We start from the raw sequence: 22,643 nt of genomic DNA, 5'->3' as shown, positions 1-22,643 counted from the left end.
CCACCCATACTTGTCTTGTTGATTTCCATAATTGTCATATCCCACACATACGCAGCTGTACTGCGTCTCCAATACGAGAAATATTGCCAGGAGTATCAGATCAGGTGTATCCAAAGTGTTAAGAAATACATGAATGAGAACAGACCGAAACTGAATGATGGCAAGACGGAGGTGCTGTAGTGGGGCACAGGAAGTGGAAAAGTGAATCAGATTTGAAGTTCTGTGTGGGGTTCCTGACCTCCCATAGTGGGCAGGGAGGTACATACTGTCTTCTATCCCCCTGTAACTGTTTTCCAATATGCCTTCTGTCTTTGTCTTGGAATGAGATTACTTGGTTTTGTCCTGGTCCTGCCTGGAGTCCTTGACTGGGAGATAGACAGTCAAATGTATAGTTATTGTTTTGGGAGATGATATTTTTTTCCTTGTAAATCATCTCTCTGTTATGTATTGTTAAATTTTATATTTTGAATGTAAAATGGAAACATTTAAGTGTGTTCCCCTTATTGGGGACCTGTGCTTGTGTTTGGTTGAGACGTTTAAGTGATCTCAAACTTTCATAAGTACTTTGATAGTGTGCTCTTGGAATCTACATCTGTTCCCTACTTGAACCAATTCCCCTTTGTCTTACCTTTTGTTGGGTGCATTTATTGTAATTCTAGAACTTTTTACAATCCTATTTTGTTCCTTTTTACTGGTGCTGATATGAACTTAATGTGTTGCAAGTGCCGTAAAACCCTTAAAAACACAATCAAAACAAACAGATTTGAAGTTGGTTGGCACTTCCATTCAAACTGTTGAAAATGTGAAAAACCTCAGCACATTTGGACTGTCAATGGAGCATCAGGTTAATAATTTCGTTAGATCTCTCTTCTTCCAACTAATAATGATTGCATCCATGGGATGGTTCATATCTGAGGATGTGACCAAACACCTGGTTGTGTCGAAATTGGACTATTGTAATGCTTTCCTTTGGTGTTTCGGAATATAATCTGAGACGTCTTCAGATTGTCCAGAACAGCGCTGCAGACTAGTATTCATGAAGCTTAGGTGCGATTTTGCCAGACCACTGGTTCATGATCTGCAATGGCTGCCTGTTGAGAAAAGGATTAAATTCAAAGCTTGCGTTTTAGTGTATCGTTGTCTTGAAAGTACTGCCCCCTCCTACCCTTCAGAACTAATTGAAAGATATTCAACCCCGCCCCGTATCCCACCAAACTAGTCACCCGAATATGTAAAAACGCTGGATGAGATCCTTTTCTCATTTCAGGTCCTCAGTTTGGAACACCTTAGCACAGAGCATTCGACTGGGTGGGGCTCCTGAGCTCCCATAGTGGGCAGGGAGGCTTTTACTGTGTCTTCTATCCCCCTGTATCTGTTTTCCAACATGCTTTCTGTCTTTGTCTTGGAATGAGATTTCTTGGTTTTGTCCTGGTCCTGGCTGAGTGGGAAACAGTCAAATGTGTAGTTAGTTTTGGAAGATGATATTTTTTCCCTTGTAAATCATCTGTTATGCACTGCATTGTGTGTTTTTTACGAATTTTATATGATTGGTAAACATTTGAGTGTATCCCTCTTCTGGGACCTGTGCTTGTGTCTAAATGAGACTTTTAGTGATCTCAAACTAAGTACTTTGATAGTGTGCTCCTGGAATCTACATATGTTTCCTATTTGAACAAATTCCCCTTGGTTTTACCTTTTCTTGGGTGCTTTAATTGTAATTCTAGAACTTTTTACTATCCCATTTTCTTCCTTTTTACTGGCGCTGATATGTGTTGCAAGCGCCGTAAAACCCTTAAAAACAAAAAGAAAAACAGAGCATTCGTGAAAAAGAATCTTTGTTTATTTTTAAATGTTAACTGCAGTTTTAGTGGATGATTTGAGAAGCAAGATAGAATAGATGTCTGGTTTGTGTTGTGTTGAATGTGTTTGTGTGTGTGTGTGTGAGTGGGTGAGTGAGTGAGTTTGTTTCAGCCAAAGTAATTTGTAATTTAAGTGCAAAGATTCTGATGTCTCATAGTTCTAGTGCGTTTAAGTTTTCAGTATTATTATTATCAGCAGAACAAACGACCGGAAATTCTCATTCTGGCTTAGAACAATTGCAGACAAGAACAAAATTCCTTAAGATTCACATCAACTCCAAAATTAGAAACGTTGATTCACACTTCACGTCCCGTCATCGATATGGGGATCATGTTTTCCAGCAATGCCACCTTTCCATCTCCCTTTTCAATAGAGATCTATCTAGTCTAGTCTAGCTATTAATTTGGATCTGAATGCGTCCAACTAGGAGTGTAATATTAACACGTGTCAAAATCCTCACAATGAGGTCGACATTATACAGAAGATGCTGAGAGAGTCTTGAGTCTGTGAGAGATTTTTTGTGATCGGTGCCCCGATATAATTGTGTATGGCACGACTTCAACCTCTGCATACCGTCTTCATCATGGGCACTCCAGGGATTGTAACTGTTATGTAGTCTGGCATACCTCACTTATCAAGACAAGTGGTCTGGTATGTTACCGTTTTGGTGATGGAGAGATGCCATGTGCTGCTATTCTTAATCCGAGGTATTTGGATCAGGTCTGACATTCATTTCCTGCTGGAGTCGTTGTGTCAAGGCGGTGACAAACATTTCAGGCAAATTGTATTTGGCCCCAATTCTCCTGGCTACTTGTTTTGCTTGGTCAGCCTGGGCAAAGAGACAAAACATGACCAGATAATAAAACAATATTAATTTCTCAATCTGGACGCACAGGATAGACTACTAAGTACAATATTACTTGCTTAAATCCTTTTCTCAATTAACTCATTAAAAAAAAAATAAATGAGAAGCTGGTATGACTGGACCAACGAAAAAAAAGAGAACAACTTTATAATTATACTTTATAGTCTTGAATATGTTTAAAAGGAGCGTCAGAGAGAGAGAGAGAGAGAGAGAGAGGGTGGGAGATATTAGAGATAGAGAAAGAGAGAGAGAGAGAGGGGGTGGGAGATATTAGAGATAGAGAAAGAGAGAGAGAGAGGTTAAGGACTGCTTTGTAGATACTTGTACTCGCACAAATTTTTGTTCTGAGGCACAGCGTGGTTGAGGCCAGTGATCGATGTGAAAAGTGACCAAATAGAACCTTACTTGGGCAAATAATAATAAAACTGATAATCACCAAAATTCTAACAGACTAGGAAAAAAGATATAAAAAGTTAAGGAAGATGACTCTACATTCTTTTAAGAACTCCATTTTAGGGCTATTAGAAAGGAAGAAATGGGATACCAGTAAAAAAAATTCTAGTTTTGCGAGACATGATAGACAATGAACAATAGACTAGCCCTACAAGACAAAGGACAATGAATGATTTTGAAAGAAAAGGATAGTGGAAGAAAGAAGACAAAGTCAAGACTGCCCGGGGCGGGGACAGGGGCAGGGGAAGTCCTGAGGCCTTGAGGCACAGCCGTGATCGAGGCCAGTGATCGATGTGAAAAGTGATCAAATAGAACCTTACTTGAGCAAACAATACTAAAACTCTGATCTCCTTGGAAAACTCATCGGTTTTGGTAATCATAAAAATTCTGACGGACTAGGAGAATTTTAAAATAGATATAAATGTCAATTTGAAATTAATTGTAGAAACTTATTCTCTGTGTGGCCAAATTGGCTAGGCCAATGACTATCTGGCAGCAGGCGCCCGATTTCGAACAACTCTCAATCAAGACTATCAAGACTTTCCGAGAGTAAATAAAACGCTGTAAATAATATCATTAAGCCGTTGAATTGCCATAAATTTTATGCCTGTCCATTTATGATGATGCCTATAATAGGCCCAGTATCAATGTCGTCAGTTGCGTTTAAGGTAAGTATAGACGATATTTGGTCCTTTTAAACATGATTTTATTTCCGGTGGCCTGAATACACAGCTGTGTTTTCAGTCCACTGGTGGACTGAATACACAGTTCCGAAAAAAAATCCCTTTCAAGTAAACAAACAGAAAACTGCACAGCTGCCGGATGCTCCCTCCACACACTTATAAAATCTCGAAAAGCAGCCGCTAGCGATGCAAAAAACTGCCATGCCAAGAATTATGACTACTTTGTTCTGTTATTTGTCATTTTCTCAATATAATATTTGCTAACAAGATTAAAATATCTCATCTCATCTCATGTAGTTCCATATCTGAAGCAGACGTCGGAGGTCATCTTCCGCCAAGCTGATCTATCTCTTGCCAATTCTATTAAAGCAGCGCCACCTTTCTCAGCTTCATCTGTCCAAGTTCTTATCCCTTTCAAATACGTTATTCTTTGTCTTCCTCTTATTCTTTTTCCATTCATCTTTCCAGTCAAGGCGAGTATTTCCAAACCAGGGTGGCGGATAATGTGTCCTAAAAATTCCATTTGGCGTTTGATGATTTTTGTTATCAGTGATCTTTTTCTGTTTGCCATTTCTAAAATTTCTTCATTTCTTTTCCTTTCCATCCATGACACCCTCATCATTCTTCTGTAAAACCACATTTCCACTGCCTCCAGTCTTTTAACCATGGTCTTGTTTATGGTCCAGCTCTCACAACCATATAGCAGCACAGACAGTACATAGCAATCCAGGACTTTGATTTTTGTTTTCATGCTAATATTCCTGTTTTTCATAATTGTATGCAGCTGGTTGAATGCATTCTTCGCCATACCTATTCTTTTCTTTATTTCACAATCTGATTTTCCATTGGATGTTACATTGAAGCCTAAATATTTGAAACATTCAACTTGTTGTATTGTTTGTCCTCTGCTTGTTATTACACAGGCTGGTGGGTTATTATTTTTAGATACCGTCATACATTCTGTTTTAGATATATTCAGTTCCAGTCCCATATTTTCACTACTCCTGACTACAACATCCAGTAATTCTTGTAGTTCATGTTCAGATTCTGCCAGTAGAACCGTATCATCTGCATACCTCAGATTTGTTACATTCTTTCCTCCAATACACACCCCCTTCTTATGTTCGATATCTCTTAATATCATTTCACTATAGAGGTTGAATAAATCTGGAGACAAAACACACCCCTGCCTAACTCCTCTTCTAATAGGTGTAAAACTGCTTAGTTCGTTGTCAACACGCATTGCTGCTTCTTGTTCCCAGTACAAATTCCGTAATATTCTTAAATCTTTACCATCAATGTCCAAGGATGATAGAATTTTGAATAGTTTTTCGTGTTGTACTTTATCAAAGGCTTTTGAATAGTCGATGAAACACATATACAGATCTTTATTTACTTCAATACATCTTTCCATCAGCATTGATAATGTGAATATTCCATTTCTGGTACCCTTGTCCTCAACAAAACCAAATTGCATCTCCCCAATTTCAGGTCGTATTTTATTTCTTATTCTTAGTAAAATTATCTTCAAAAGAATTTTTGTGAGGTGGCTCATTAGGCTAATAGTTCTGTGTTGTTCACAATCAACTGCCCCTGGCTTTTTTGGTAGTGCTATAAAAATGGATCGTTTCATATCAGTTGGCATTTTTCCTGTGTCATACACTTGATTTAGAAGGTTTGTGATGAATTCAATCCCCCATTCACCCAGGCCAGTCAAGGCTTCAATTGTTATGGCATCAGGTCCTGCAGCTTTTCCATTTTTCATGCTTTTCATGACGTTCCTAACTTCATCTTTCATTATAGAAGGCCCTTCCAGTTCTTTTATCATAGGCATTTCTCCTCGATTATCAAAAAAAAGTTCTTCAATATATTCTGACCATCTGTTTAGAATGCAGTCTTTGTCCATGATGGTGTTTCCACGCTTGTCTTTGATGCATCCACTTTTAGCACCTGATTTAGTTTTGTTTGTCACTTCTTTGATTTTCTGATGGAAGAATTTGCCATTTTTTTCTTTGCAGGACATTATATAGTGACATTGTTCATTTATCCAGTCTTCTTTAGCTTCGTTGCATTTTCTTTTTATCTGCCTGTTCAGAGTCTTGTATTTTTCTTCCTGATTTTTGGCCTTTCTTCTCTCATTCATTAATTCTAATATCTCTGGAGTAATCCATTTCTTCTTCTGCAACTTAAGTGTGGTTGGAACATTTTCTTCTAATGATGCAGCAACACTGTCTTTAAACTGCTCATATTTCTCTTCTATATCTGTTAGTTCTCCAAGCACTTCAAACTTGTTTCTTACTGATAGTTCAAATTTTTCTTGTATCTTCTGTTCCTCCCGGAGAATGTCTAGTTGGTATTTAGGTTTAGCCTTTGCTCTTTTGCAGATTTTCAATTTAACTCGTATGGGGCATAGCACAGGTATATGATCGCTGTTACAGTCAGCCCCCGGCATAGATTTGGCATACAAAACCGAGTTTCGGAAACGTTTGCTGATGACTATGTAATCTATTTGGTTTCTCACTCCATCTCCAGGACTTTTCCATGTCCACTTCCTTCTATTGTGGTTTGTTGACCAAGTATTTGTGATTGTCAGATCATGTTGACGGCACCATTGAAAAGACGATCACCTCTGTCATTTTTGTCTCCCAGACCATGTGGGCCCACAATATCTTCTATTCTTTCTCGGCCCACCTTGGCATTAAAATCGCCCATGATGAGTTTTATGTCTGAAGACTTAAACTGATGCATTGCTTTATCTATTTGTTGATAGAAATTTTCCACTTCTTCATCATCGTGACTGGTGGTTGGGGCGTATATTTGTAAAATATCAAAATCAAAAGGTTTTGCTTGTAGTTTGATTGCCATTACTCTGTCTGATATGGGCCAGAATCCTTTGACTGCTCGCGCCGTTTTATTATCTAGTATAATTCCAACTCCCCTTTGGTGTTCTCCTCCTCCTGAGTATATAATTTTACAGTCATCATAATTAAGTTCTCCTGCTCCTTTCCATCTAACTTCTGATAATCCTAAAACATTGATATTCTGATTAAAATATATACAGTAGAATTACTTTAAACCGAAATTTTGGGGACCTTCTAAACCATTTCGGTTTAAAGCAAGTTGCCGTTTTGAAATGTTTTTCAAGGGTAGTAACTATTTAAGTTTAAGGAATTTGCTCATTTAATCGTATCATAGGTTTCCCGTTAAATGGAGTTGTTGAATAAATGCCGCTTTGTAACAATTAAATTTTTTTTTTTTTTGGTGTGTTTAAAAAATATTTTTGGGGGTTTTCGTTTTCAATTCAAAATTGTTGAAAAGAGTTGAGTTCGGGATGCCGTGTTTTTTACATATCTCCATCTTGATCAACTTTTTTTTCATCGACTTCACATAGTATTTCGATTTTAAACTCTAACGTGTAAGCACAGTGCTTTCTTTTAGAAATCTTTTAGTAAAATGCTAAGCTAAAATAAGATCAAAAGTTCTTGTGCGATAATTGATAATGAATGACGCGCAGCTACTCAGAGAAGAAGTGAAATGGAAATGAAAAGGCGTGTCAATGCTAAGCTGTCTACTACACATCCCTCTTTTGTTGAAAAGCCATTAGGTTCAAAGGCCTAATTACATAGAACCTCCCCCCCCCCCTCTCACACACACATTCAAAGTGGAAATGAAGTGGCATGTCAATGGTAAGTTGTCTACCACCCCCCTCCTTATTGTCGTGTTGAAAATTTGTCAGTTCCAAAGCATCAACACACGAGCGAGATTATCTCGCTTGCGTTATTCTACACCCCAACTCCCCCTCTTTTTCTGGGTGGGGATCCTGACCTCCCATAGCGGGCAGGGAGGTACACACTGTGTCTTCTATCCCCTTATATCTGTTTTCCCAACATGCTTTCTGTCTTTGTCTTGGAATGAGATTACTTAGTTTTTTTCCTGGCCCTGGTCGGAGTCCTGGCTGGGAGGGAAACAGTCAAATGCATAGTTATTGTTTTGGGAGATGATATTTTTTTCCTTGTAAATCATCTCTCTGTTATGTATTAGTATATTTGTTATTTTTTAATGTATAATGTAAGCATTTGAGTGTGTTCCTCTTTGTTGGATTTTGTTCTTGTGTCCGGATGAGACTTATAGGTGATCTCAAACTAAGTACATTGGGATATGCTCTTGGAATCTACATCTGATCCCTATTTGTTCCCTGTTCCCCTATGTCTTACTTTCTCTTGGATGCTTCAATTGTAATTCTAGAACGTTTTACTATCCCATTTTCTTCCTTTTTACTGGCGCTGATATAACCTAAATGTGTTGCAAGTGCCGTAAAACCCTTAATAACATAACATAACATCCCCCTCTTTCCTCTTTTTTCGCCTGCCAGTCACCCGCTGTCTTCCTTTTCCAGTCTGTGCGATTGTGGTGTTGGCCAAACCCAAGTGCAGTGATTGAAGTGTTTGCCTACCCCCCACCCCCACCCCACCCATCACCCTCATCTTTGTTTAATATCGCCGGGCATTATTATGTGTGGCCACCTTCCGGAATTTTTGAAGAAAAATAGAGAGAGAAAAAGGGAAGGTTCTCTCAAATTGTTTCGGTTTAAAGAAAGTCCTGCTTAGAAATATTTCGTTCATAGTGAGAATTAGTACAAAGATAATGAAGAAACTCGTACAATTTATTAAATTCTTTGCGGTTTAAGGTATTTTTCGGTTTAGCTTCTTTCGGTTTAAAGTAATTTTACTGTATGTATTTAAAAACAAAACATATCCCAAAATGTTTCCAGAAAGATGCCACGATATTAAATCATAAAATCCAATTAAAATTGCCAGCTCGTGCAATTGATAAGATTCATATAGAGGACATCATTTTAAAAAATATTTCTTTTTTCTTTCATTTCAATTTTTTTTAAAGTTGGAAAAAATCATAGACGAATATAAAATCCAAAGTGCCCTTGAGTGTTTTATAAAACAGGAGATTTTTTTATCTAAAGTTTTGATAGGCTATGGTCAAAAGAATGACTTGGTTTAAAGAGATGTATGAGAGAGAGAGAGAGAGTCGAGAGAGAGAGAGAGAGAAATGTGGATAGATAGAGATAGATAGAGAGAAAAAGATATGATACATAGGCAGATAGATAGACAGAGAGAAATATAGAATGATAGAGAAAGATGTGATACATAAACAAATAGATCTGTCATCTGCATTATTTGCGGCCGCAAATATCAGGGCGATCCGAAAATTTTGGCAAATTTCCCAAAATTGGGAAAATTTGGCAAATTTTTGTAAAAAAAAAAGAAAAAAAAAAAGCGGAAACAAAATGCACTTGAGGAACTGGAGTTTCTGTACACCAACTCAGGGGTGAATATGGCTGAAGCCGAGGAGTTCTTCCCTCATTGCTTCACCAACTCAGGGGTGAATATGGCTGAAGCCGAGGAGTTCTTCCTTCATTGCTTCACCAACTCAGGGGTGAATATGGCTGAAGCCGAGGAGTTCTTCCCTCATTGCTTCACCAGCAGAGAGAAGGAAGAAGCCAGACCAGACAACAGGTTTCTGATGCTTAATAAGCCTTATCAGGCAACATATGCCAAGCTTCAAAAATACTTGTCCATTGCGTTGAGGGGCAACCCGCTTGGAATTTTGGAAGGATATTAGGATTATCAGTAGAAAGAACATTCCTCTTATTAGTCACAGTGTATCTTCATACACTGCAATTCCTGGTTGTTGTCATTTCCAGTTGACTAGATATTATATTGAGAAACTGGGGCCCAGTGCGGTGAGAGAGTCCGATAATGGAATCATTGGTCTGACTCTTTTCCCGGAAGTCTGTGACAGATCATGTTCCAGCTCTCGCTGCCTTGGCGTCCCAGTAGGTATGCCTTCTCAACATGCTCGTCAGCTGGTGCTGAATGAAGTTTTTCTTTATACAATTTTGTTTTGTCTTCTAGAAGGCGTAGACTCACAGAAGACAACATCAAAGGACTAGTTTTCCTTTACTACAATAAGTTCAGTGATGCCTCTTTTTTGAGTAGGAAAGGAAAACTAGGCCTTTGATGAGTCTGAGAGAAAGTGTTCGTTTGAGATAGTCTGTAGATGTGAAAGTTTGATAAAACTGATACTGATACTGTGAATGAAATAGGGAGTAGGCCCTTTGTGTGACTGAGTTGAATGTTTGCCAGTGTAAGTGTTCTATTCCACAGTATGTGTATGTGTGTGTGAGTGTGATTGTCTGAAAGTTTGGGTGCATAAATCGTGTTACAGTGCAGAAAATAATAAATACAGCCTTCTTTAAGTGTTATAAAATGTCTTTTATATTTATTTTTCCATATAGAATGTTAATTTTTACCGGGAGGCTTAGTTGGGCTCAGCAAATTTTGGTCTTTTTGACAAATTTTGGGATTTTTTGGGGCAAATTTTGACAATTTTTAGGCCCCAACTTGGCAAAACATGCAGATGACAGATAGATGGGTAGACGGAGAGGAAATATAGATTGATAGAGAGAGAAAGATATGATGCATAAGAAATATAGATTGATAGAGAGAGAATACTGATAGATACATAGAGACTTACATGACGTTGATTGTCATGTGATACATAGATAGAAAGAGAAAGATAGAAACTTACGCGCATGACGTTCAATTTCATGATGTCCCCATTGTCATGTTGATATTCTAAACAAAACAACACCTCAGATTCATCTGGAAAAATAAAATAAGACGACCTATCACCTGACCTTTCCTATAGACGACCTTTCATCTGACCTTTCCTATCACTCAACAAGGCCATAACATTTCCTTTTCTTCACCTTCAAATTACAGTAAATCATCTAATTTTCAAACACAGTAAATTATTTAATCTTCACATATTGTAAAGTGTCTTATTTTCAAATCTAGTGAACTATATCTACGGGTAAGCCAAGTTTTTATATCTCCTTATACGGAAAGGGATTTGGTGAAATATCTTTTTATAGAATGTTTTCATAAAAACTGAGCTTTCATCATCATTTGACATTGTTTTCATCATCATCATCATCATCATCATCATCATCATCATCATCATCATCATCATCATCATCATCATTAACATTGTTATTAATACTATTATCATCATCATCATCATCAATTTATTGATCAATTTTTCTCACCACCCCCATCAATCTTGGACCTCTGTGAAGGAATCATGTAAGTTGGCAGTTCTGGTTTTTTCTGTCGTCGGGGTCTGTTGTGAGGTTTGCCTTTCGTCTGTTTGGCTTTGGTCTCTTTGTCGTAATTGTCTCTAGATTAGGGGGAAAAGTATATCAGACATGAAAATATCATAAATTGATGGATTGTGATAAAGAACAAATGTAATCAAAGACTGCTCAATTGAATTGATGAACAAAGAAGCCTGACAAAGGTAACAAAAACTTTATTGACACAAGAAAGGCTTTGATTGACACAAGACAACTTGATGACACAAGAGCTTTGATTGACACAAGACAGACTTTATTGACACAAGAAGCTTTGATTGACACAAGAGACAGACTTTGATTGACACAAGAAACTTTGATTGACACAAGACAGACTTTGATTGACACAAGACAGGCTTTGATTGACACAAGACAGACTTTGATTGACACAAGACAGGCTTTGATTGACACAAGACAGCTTTGATTGACACAAGACAGCTTTGATTGACACAAGACAGACTTTGATTGACACAAGACAGACTTTGATTGACACAAGACAGACTTTGATTGACACAAGAAGACTTTGATTGACACAAGAAGCTTTGATTGACACAAGAAGACTTTGATTGACACAAGACAGACAATTGATTGACACAAGACAGACTTTGATTGACACAAGAAGACTTTGATTGACACAAGAGCTTGGACACAAGAAGGCTTTGATTGACACAAGACAAGACTTTGATTGACACAAGACAGGCTTTGATTGACACAAGACAGACTTTGATTGACACAAGACAGACATTTGATTGACACAAGACAGACTTTGATTGACACAAGAAAGGCTTTGATTGACACAAGACAGACTTTGATTGACACAAGAAGACTTTGATTGACACAAGACAGACTTTGATTGACACAAGACAGACTTTGATTGACACAAGACAGACTTTGATTGACACAAGACAGACTTTGATTGACACAAGACAATGTTACTCCTTGATTGACACAAGACAGACTTTGATTGACACAAGACAGACTTTGATTGACACAAGACAGACTTGATTGACACAAGAAAGGCTTTGATTGACACAAGACAGACTTTGATTGACACAAGACAGACTTTGATTGACACAAGACAGACTTTGATTGACACAAGACAGACTTTGATTGACACAAGACAGACTTTGATTGACACAAGACAGACTTTGATTGACACAAGACAGACTTTGATTGACACAAGACAGACTTTGATTGACACAAGACAGACTTTGATTGACACAAGACAGACTTTGATTGACACAAGACAGACTTTGATTGACACAAGACAGACTTTGATTGACACAAGAAAGACTTTGATTGACACAAGACAGACTTTGATTGACACAAGAAAGACTTTGATTGACACAAGACAGACTTTGATTGACACAAGACAGACTTTGATTGACACAAGACAGACTTTGATTGACACAAGACAGACTTTGATTGACACAAGACAGACTTTGATTGACACAAGAAAGGCTTTGATTGACACAAGACAGACTTTGATTGACACAAGACAGACTTTGATTGACACAAGACAGACTTTGATTGACACAAGAAAGGCTTTGATTGACACAAGACAGACTTTGATTGACACAAGACAGACTTTGATTGACACAAGACAGACTTTGATTGACACAAGAAAGACTTTGATTGACACAAGAAAGACTTTGATTGACACGTGTTGAAAATACTCAAACCAATCTAATTGTTACCTCCCTTATTTGGTGCCTTGCGCATGACTGTAGAGTAGTGGGCGTAAGGGTAGACCGGCAATCGGCCATTGTTGTTTTTTTTTAGATGGAACGTTGATTATTATTAAGCATTAAAATACTGAAACTAGCTGACTCGTTGTTGTTTTATGTGTTGTAACACATTTATTATAACAAGAAAGGCTTTGATTGACACAAGAAAGACTTGATTGATACACAAAGTGCTGATAAAAGATTCTTTTCTTTGAAGGATTATGAAAGGAAGAACTGGGACACATCAGGAAAGAAGTGATAACAAGTTAGTCAACTGACTTGGGAATCACTTATCCAAAGGGAGTTCTGCTCGCAACAAGGTGAAAATGGAAAGACTACAATCTTCACTACAACATTTTGTTTATCTGGTTTCAACATTTCTCTGTGCATTACGTTGGTGATGAAGGGTTTGCAGCTGAAACGTCCATATGTATCGTTTCCATTTTCATCTTTTCATGATCCCAGGCTGCTTCAGGCAGCTCCCACACTCGGAAAAAACATGTAGTATTTAAAACTTTGGCCTGAAAACTCGTCCTTCAAATATCGATCTGTTAAAACGACCTTCATCTTAGCAAAAACTCTCCAATCTGGGACTTGTAGGAAGACTTTGCAAGTCCCAGATTTGAGAGTAATTGCAAAGATGAAGGTTGATCAATATTTGAAGGACGAGTTTCTGGCCAAAGTTTTAAATACTACATGTTTTTCAGAATGTGACACAGTTCTCTACTTATCCAAGGGGAGGCAAATGTGTTCAGACTTCCACCCACCATTTACTTGTCTGAGTAACATAAATGGGAATTGTTGATGGTGATCAAGGGAGCAAGTTGGGAATCAACAATCTTACCCAAGGATAAAAAAATTGAATTCAGGTAGTCCAAGTCACAGCCTTATTCAGCCAGCCCACCCCCCCCCCCCCCCCCCCAAAACCCTTTCCCAAAACTAGGTAGGTCACGTAGAAATATTCTGACTAGTCTCCAACACAAAATTACCTGTCGATTTGGTTTTTAATGACAGATTTCATAAATCCATGACCCATGTCAATTCGTTGCACCGAATTCGGGCCACTTCCTTCGTCTGCAGACATTTGAATCTGTTGCCTGTTGCCAGTTATTGATTTCTAACTGTGTCACGCTGCAAATGACCACCTTTTTGATGGGAATAGCTTTGTCGTCTAATGTCCAGAAAAAACGTTTGTTGTAAGGTCCAGTCCTTCTTTGACACACACTCTCCTCCCGTCAGCTACTGCTACTTCCCAAGGTTATTTTTTTTAAAAGACTGAAAATATAAGAAATACGAAGTCTTAGAATTTTTGTACATTTGAATTTGAGTTAAATTTAATAGTCACTGGATTTTAGCATGCAGAATTCAAGCACGCCCTGCAATATGGCTCGCCAGAGCTGGGTGACTGAATTTTATAATACAATATCGCCACCGTCCATGAGCATCGGATTTCAGCATGTTTGGGTTCTAGCACGTGTTTTGGCTTCTCCCCAAGAGCGTGCTTGAATCCAGCGATTACTTTATAATGTTGACATAGAGGACAAAAAATCCGTGCAACTGTCAGGAGTTTACAGTTCATCCCATGAGAATAGTTTTAATTTAAAATATGTTTTAAGTTATTTTAAGGATAAACTTTCTACTTTTCTATATCCTGTTTTATGCGGAGGGGACATTTGTCTCTATTATATCTAGTATCTAGGGGGAAATTGAATAACTGAGGCATTGGCAAAGTGCAATAGTGCGATTGTAGAAATAGTCAGTAATGATACAATAAAGTAACAACAAAATCCGTGTATAAATTATTGCTAACGTTTAATAGTGGATAGAACTTGGATTGATTGTATGGATCAGAGGACGAACCGTACAAGACTAAAAAACCGGAAGTCAACATTGAATACAATAGAAGTGCGTTGTAGTGCTTAAAATGTAAGACAAATGTTCGTGCGAAGCACCGACAGAACTGGTCGCCACACGATCAAAAGTTTCTTGCAATAGAAAAATCGCCTCCAGGAGTCAGCCAGTCTGCTATGTTTCCCCATAGACAACACACAAAAGAATTTTTTTTAATCTGATACTTGAAGAATCTTGACTTTTATTTCTTCTAAATAAAATTAATGAAGGAACCGACAGCCCAATAGGTCGAGCACTCGCCTCGGCCTCACAGTCACAGGCTATACTATAGGGATAGGAACCCTCCCTAGCAGGTATCTCATCAATTCAGTTCCCGCCACTGATCTTGACCGCCAATATCGCCTGTTTTATTATTCGAAGTGACTATTCTCACCCCCGATGCTAGAGAGCTGCGCCGGTGTTACCAATACTTAGCTTCTATACCAGGACAAATCATTCGTTTGGACAGAAAAATAAACAAAAAACTTACCGCTTACCGTCAAAAGCAGTTTAGATTTGAAGATACATTTGTTTTCTATCAAAAAACATTCGGTACTAGACAATCCTTGATGAATTTCAAAAGTTGTGTTTGAAATTATATCCTAAATATTTTCATGATTCATTCCTCGCTAAATCGTGTGTGTTTTTCATCTGTCCAATGGTTGGTGCCCCCTAGTGCCTGTCGCCTGCCGCGCAAAACAAAGGTTTTTTAAAAAGTTTATTGAGAAAAAGATATGGAAAAAAGTGTCCCTAGATAGGTATGCAATTTGGTGCATAAGTGCAGTAAAAATTGGTGCGCAAAATTAGTTCGTAGAGGATGCGAGACTGTGTGTGTGTGTGGTGTGTGTGTGTGTGTGTGGTGTCTGTGTGTGTGTGTGTGTGTGAGTATGTGTGTGTGTGTCTCTTTCTTTCTTCCTTTTTTTTGGGAGTGCCTACGTACACGGTAACGGGGCATCTAGCCTCAGGATCTATGTACACGTAAACCGGTTTACCGTTGCAACATTTTGTCAGTGATGGTCCTCGCTGTCGTGACCGCGCGCGCTTGTGTGTGTGTGTGTGTGTGTGTGTGTGTAAGTGTGTGTGTGTGTGAGTTGTTTTTTTTTTAATCAAAACAATTTTAACCATTAATGGCGAGATTCCATCTTACACTCCCCAAACTCCAGATCTTAGTCTTAATGTTATCATTAAAAGACAAGCTTTGCGATTTATAGTTTAATTGAAGCCCGAGTCGAAATATACTCTTACTACTGCTCTCTTGGTGGAAACGATTTATTCTGCATAAGCAATCTGGAGAAAAAAATCAGTGTCAATGTAAAAGGTTAAAATTTCACGAAGTACGCTCCGTGAACACCGCTGTAACAATCCTTTGATCTACGTCATCAGGCAACCCATTGTTTCTTTCATCTTTTCCATTCCCCTTACTATCCCCCATCCCCCGCCCATCTCTCTCTCTCTCTCTCTCTCTCTCTCTCTCCTCTCTCTCTCTCTCTCTCTCTCTCTCTCTCTCTCTCTCTCTCTCTCTCTCTCTCTCTCTCTCTCTCTCTCTCTTTCTTATCATAGTTTTATCCCTTCCCATCTCAATGTAAAATGAAAACGTTCTCCTGTTTGCAGGTACATGTTTGATTGTTTTGTTTTTTCTCTCTCACTCGGCTAGGATTAAAAACCAAGACATCAGGTAATGGGTGTCTAATGCCAAAGTATAGATTCTCTCTTTGGCCAATTTAGTCACGCATGTGGCAGTCCAGCTATTTGCTATGTTCTGCCTATACCACACAATAAGTGGGATTTTGGGGGGTGGGTACGAAAGAAATCAAGGTCATAAGTAACCGTGCACAAGAGCTGTATAGGGAATTGGTTTCTGGGGGTCTTGCAAATACCAAATATTTTATGGAAAGCTCTTTCGAACTCCAAGATGTCTGGTTTGTTTACTATCTTGGAACAAACGAAACAGAGATGTCTTGATGTGTGAACTAGATGTATCCTTTTGTGTGTGCAAGCCATGCGGGTAAGTACAGCGATAGCTTGCCAGTTGAGGAAAAAAAAAGGAAGAAGCAGCGTATCCGCATTTGAAAAACAAAACAAAAAAAAAACTGAAAAAACAAAACAACTTAACCTTTTAAAGGCGAATATCAATCTTACTTGGACCAAAAATAAAATCTTACCGTTTTCATCAAAAGACAAAAAACAAATTACAATTTAAAAACTTGAGCTTTTATATAGAGCAATATCCACCCAACGTGCTCAAAGCGCTTTTTATCAATATTCTTACTGCTCTTATGGTGGAAACGTTTGTTTTTTCTGCGTTAAAAAATAATATAAATGAAGACTATTATTTGAAAAACAAAAAAATCAGTGTCACTGGCAAAGGGTTAATTGCAGTACTCCTGCATCCTGAGACTCCTACGGCACTTGCTAATCATAAAAAAGGAAATAGCAGCAATCAACAATACTAAGGTGAAAAAAAAGAAGAAAAAAAAAGGTGCGGGGGGGGGGGGGGGGGGGGGGGGGTAAGAGCAAACCCAGTAGCAATGCAACCTTTTAGCGGCGAAATTCGATCTTTGACCTAACACCAAATCTTCTATCATCAAAAGACAAGTAACGGCAAAACTATTATAGACAATTGAAGTCCGAGTTGCGATAGTCTGACTACTCTCTTGGTGGAAACGCTGTATTCCCCGTTAACAATAATAAAGATAAAAGCAAACTACTATCTAAAAGCAAAAAATTAGCTTCGCTGTTAAGAACAACTGCAACTGCCAGCATCCTTGAGATGCTCTACGTCACCAAGGTCACCAATCGACACGTCTTCCTCTCGTCGGCATGCGTTCCCCCCCCCGCTCCACTCTCACAGTGGTGGTGGCGGCGGATAAAAAAGGCCTTTTTTTCTTTTATTCAATCAACTTGACTGCTGGTGGACCCTAGGCCTCTCTACAAGTACAAGAAATAATACTCACTTTTTCTCTTCTCCAATGAAAATATCTACCCCCTACCAGTCTAATTATTTGTAGCAGACGACAAATTTCTCAAAAAGGTCACGTGACACTGTAAAAACAACACAGGAAGTCCATGAACGCTTATTTACGGCATTTCCTTTGAACCGTGTAAACAACAAAATTTCGTTTTCATTCGACTCAACGGGTCAGATTGGCCGGTATTTTTTAACGAACTAAAGTTCTGAAAAATCAAAATGTTTCTTAGAAAGGTGAAAGATGCTAGTTTTTGAAACAGAGGTAGGTTTTTAAAAAATATCTTTATATTTTACGTGAATGCATGTTCAAGGCGAGTTGGACGTGCAGCGGAGGTTGGTAGGCCAAAGGCCCACCTCTCTAGTCTTCATAAAAGTAGTCCACAATTGTTGTATGTTTAATCCAAAGGTTGTAATGCAGTAATTTGTTAAGTTTCTTGTCACAAGTTGCACAATTTTTAAAAAATAAATCAAATCCAAATCGCAAAAAGCCGGCGACGTTTTTTTCGGTAATCCAATCGGCCGGGGGGTGAGAATAGAGGCAGCCTTTACTTTGCCTTTATTATTACTTGAGAAGATTCTACTGGGCAATTGGCGGTATTACTGACGTGACAGAAAACATTTTTAATAGGCTAAATTTTGAATTAAAGGTGAAACGTTATAGATTCTTGTTGTACAAATATTTAAAATAAAATTGGTTGGCTGCTGAACTGAGGCTGAGTCTGCCCAGGAAAATCGGATGTATTGCAATTGTATCACTATCACAACAATACAATGACTCAATGAGTCTAGAGCTAGAGTATGAGTATGAGCAGTGTGAACAATGTAATTTCTTGTTTCTACATCGATACCAGAGCTCATCAGTTATGATCTATATAGTCTTATAATAGAATGCAACCTAAATTGTAGAAGTAAAACTAGGGTTCACCATGTTCGTCAACTGCTGTTTACCTTTGCGAAATCATAATAAATAGTAGTGTTGGGTTATTTGATCGCTTTTACTCGATCGACGATCGAGCGCCAAGCCACGAGTCAGTGCTCGATCTCAATGCCCGAAGAGCGAGTTAGTAAAACGATTACTCGATCGTAAAACGATCAGGCGGGTTGTGAGCTTGAGACGATCTTGACACGTGAGACGAGCTTGAGACGATCAGGATTCGAGCGAGCGGAGGGGTAACGAGTGTTTCGAATCATTTCAAATTCAAACGATCACAGTTTGCCATCCGATACCAATCGCCAATGTTTGCACACGGTAGTCTGTGGTTCTTCCACAGCCCTCACTCCTTGTCAGATGTTAGTGTGTCTGGGTGGCAGTGGCAGGGAAATTCGTATAGGTGTATCACGCGTGTGTGACAAGACTTCATTAAACCTACTAAAGTTTGACTATCACACACACACACACACATACACACACACACACACACACACACTAAGGCTATTTCTATGACACACACGCATCCCTCTATCAATGAACACTCCTACAGTAGTGCGGCTATGTGGTCTAGTCATGACGTAACTATAGGTAGTACTCTAGTCGACCATGGGTCTCGTGCATTATAATGGTCTAGTGGTATGACACCCGCTTTGGGACCGGAAAGTCCTGGGTTCGAGCCTCGTGCTCGGTGCATAGTTGAGTCTTTGGACAAGGCTTTTTACTCACATTCTCTCACCGTACTCAGGTGTAAAATGAGTACCTGGCCGTTAACAGCGTTGTCTTTGTCTGAAAAATTGTAATATCGCCTAACAGGCGGCATGTCCCGTCCTACATATCAAATGTTGCTGTTGACCGGGGACCCCTTTACAAAGCGCTTTGATCACATTTAGTGGATATTGTAAAGCTCAATTTTTTAAAGTAAAACATTAGCTTTGAATATGGAATGTTTCAATTTTAGATGCCTGTGTATTCTTTGTTAGTTCCCATCATCATCATCATCATCATCATCATCATCATCATCATCATCAGGGGCAGCGGTACGGTTGGCACCCGAAAGGTACCGAGTTCGATCACCCGCCGCTGAGTGGTCTTGAGCAAGTCACCTTGCCCTAACTAAATTTGCGGCGCTGCACTGCGGCTATCGCTTGGGTTATTCCAGTCTTCCCTTAGAATAGACCCAAAAGACGAATCTCCCCTATGGGATGAATAAAGGGAATTATGTTTAATTTATTTATCATCACCATCATATCAGCGGGATCATCATCATCACCACCACCCTAATAATAATGAATAAAATAAATATCAACACATTTCAATGTAATAATCAATCTAAAATCAATCAGTGCTCCTAAAAGACCCTTTGATTTCTTTGTCTAATTCGTTCCATACTTTTGGAGTCCCGACAAAGAAAGATTTTCAGCTAACTATAGTTTATATATGGGAATATTAATCAGTCGTTTATATTGGAATCGGAGTTGTCTAGCAGGTGTATTAGTTCAAAGCGCATTTCCAAGGATTTACCATGCTCAATGAACTTCACAATATTTTATTTAATTTATTCCTCCGGCACGCCATATCGACCATACATCCATTTCGTACAGTAGGTACCGATCGCTGTTTGGAGTCTTTTTGTATTAAAGCTCTTTACAATACCCGTCATTGCTTATAAGATAAGAATACATTCACACCTGAGTCAAGTGCCTGACACACGGACTTAACGTCTGGATCACAATTTTCAACAATCACTGTCACTCATCCGGCCATTGATAAGGCTTGATTTTGTGACAAGAGACACCGTACCACTGAGCGACCGAACAAATAATCACCATCTGCGCCATCGTCATCATCATCATCATCATTATCATCATCCTCATCACAGCCGTAACAGCCAGCAAAACCACAATCATCATCTTCGGGTCCGGTCTATCCGTGTGGGGGGGGGGGGGGGGGGGGTGGAACCTGCTAAAGTATTTCATTTTTTAAACAGAAACACGATAATCATCATCATCATCATCATCGTCATCCATTGTCGTCGGCATCGTTATCATCGTGTCCGGGCAATCCGTGTGTGTCTGGGTGTGGAACCTGCTAAATATTATTATTATCTACCTACCTAATAAAAACACACCATTCTTGTTCATTTATTTTTCAAATAATGAAATGAAAGGCACGACCTTTCCCGCACACACAAGAGGCGATGACGACCAGTGACAAATTATGGGAGGTGGGGCGGCCGACAACTTTTGTTTTGGCGCGACATAAATATGAAATGTTAAGGTGACAGCGGGATGATGGTGGTGGGAGGGGGGGGGGGGGGTCTCAACCCTTCACCATCAACAACTGTTTGATGGCGTGTGTGTGTGTGTGTGTGTGTGTGTGTGTATGTGTGTGTGATGCGACGAACGATCATAATCAAGGCTGCCAGACAGCCAGATTTCTTCTTGCCCAAGTAGTCAAATAGACCCCAAATAGCCAAACACCACAAGCATTCTGACTCCCTTGAAAAACTCATTTGTTTTGATTAACAAAACAATCGACTACAGTTGGATAAACTTATCTTTTCATTTTTTTAAAATAAAATATTTTTTTAAAATGAATAATAATAGAAAAGCGTTTTCTTAGTAACCAATTTTGAACTTGGCCATCTGGCAGCCCCCATCATAACCAGCTGCAGTCAAGCCAGCCACAGACATAAGAGAGGGAGGGGTATGTGAAGTTTCCTGTGGCAAACGAGTTGCTCGTGTTTTTTTTTTTTCAAACGAATCACTGCTCGATGACGTCACTGACTCGAAACCCGCCCGAAACCGACTCGATTTTAGAGGACTCGATCGAAAACCCGCTCGATTTGATCGTTTCAAACTCGACCCAGCACTAATAAATAGGCTAAACATCAGCAGGTAAAAGTAGAGTCATCTCCCTTGTCTTGGACAAGATGTGATTAAATGCAGAAATGTAGTAGACAGCATGGTTTGGACTTAGAAAACGTGCTGTTCCATTCGATTAACTTTTGATTTATCCTTTTGTTTTCTCTTGATAGTCTCCCACACTATTATCCCCGTTCACTACTTCCTAGTCGCTTGTATTTTTTAAATTTTCTTTTACAGTTTTTCTTCTTAAATTTGTGTTTTAAAAAACCCTAAAGATGGAGGAAATAAAACAGCATTTCGCCTCATTTACCCCTCGCCTTCTGTTACACTTCGCAATCGTTGGATCGCGCATATCAACAGGACGCGCCTAATATCATTTGATCAGTTTTAAGCGGTTGAGTCATTGGAAAAGGCTCTCCTCGCCTCTCACCGTACTCAGGTATAAAACAAGTACCTGGTCGTAAACAGTTGTCTGTGAAAAAAATTGTTATATCGCCTAACAGGCGTCATGTCTTGTCCTGTATGTTTAGCGATGGCTAGGCTCCTTTGTAAAGCGCTTTGAGCACATTTAGTTGATATCGCTATATAAAATCTTAGTTTTTGTTTGTTTTGTACTAGGTATCAATGGTATCGACCAAGTACTTATTAAAGTCCGAAGAGTTAGTAAGTTCTGAGTACTGATATCGACTACCAATCAAGACCCTAACACTTGGCAGGGTTGCCAGTTTGGCATTTTAAATGCCAGATTCCAAAAATCTGGCATTTTTGAAAACCGTTTGGCATTAGAAAAATCATTTGGCATTTGGCATTTTCATTTGGCATTTTCTTTTCTTGTATATTATACTTCAAATGACACCTTTTCTTAATTATTTCTAAACGCGTAAAAACAAACATCTTCACACATTTCTTTTTCATTCTTAAAATCCAACCGTGGTGTAGTGGTTTAGCACTCCACTTAGTAGTCAGTAGGTAAATAATTACCCCAACAGGAAATTTAGTATAATTCAAAAAAAAAACAAGAAAAAGAAAAGAAAACACGCAAGCCACCAGGATATGATAGTAAATTGTCTATCAAAAGTGAGTAGTTTTCTTAGTGGGGGTGGGAGTCAACAGACTTTGGCATCTTTTGAGTGTTTTGGCATTTTTTGAGTCTTCCCCTGGCATTTTGTTGAAAAATAATCTGGCAACC

General features: G+C 38.8%; 1 protein-coding gene across 3 annotated transcripts; it reads right to left on the bottom strand.

Annotated features, from left to right (window-relative positions):
- Window positions 1-1,818: 1,818 nt before the first annotated feature.
- Window positions 1,819-18,675, bottom strand: LOC144972206 (UPF0561 protein C2orf68 homolog). Of its 3 annotated transcripts, none has more exons than XM_078913224.1 (5): window positions 18,605-18,675; window positions 13,788-14,073; window positions 10,988-11,118; window positions 10,468-10,541; window positions 1,819-2,689 (listed from the first exon to the last, which is right to left on the bottom strand). In XM_078913224.1, exons 2-5 carry the CDS (start codon window positions 13,880-13,882, stop codon window positions 2,558-2,560), a joined length of 432 nt encoding a protein of 143 aa, XP_078769350.1. In that variant the 5' UTR covers window positions 13,883-14,073; window positions 18,605-18,675; the 3' UTR covers window positions 1,819-2,557. The 3 variants fall into 3 exon arrangements, with proteins under 3 accessions (XP_078769350.1, XP_078769349.1, XP_078769351.1); XM_078913223.1 differs by having other exon boundaries at window positions 18,582-18,644; XM_078913225.1 differs by lacking the exon at window positions 18,605-18,675 and adding an exon at window positions 17,951-18,595.
- Window positions 18,676-22,643: the final 3,968 nt, after the last annotated feature.

This window comes from Berghia stephanieae, chromosome 5 (genome assembly GCF_034508935.2).
Source record: "Berghia stephanieae isolate SIO BIC M18660-M18661 chromosome 5, UCSD_Bste_1.3, whole genome shotgun sequence".
In the NCBI taxonomy this organism is placed as follows: domain Eukaryota; kingdom Metazoa; phylum Mollusca; class Gastropoda; order Nudibranchia; family Aeolidiidae; genus Berghia; species Berghia stephanieae.
This window is presented reverse-complemented; position numbering and strand designations above follow the sequence as displayed.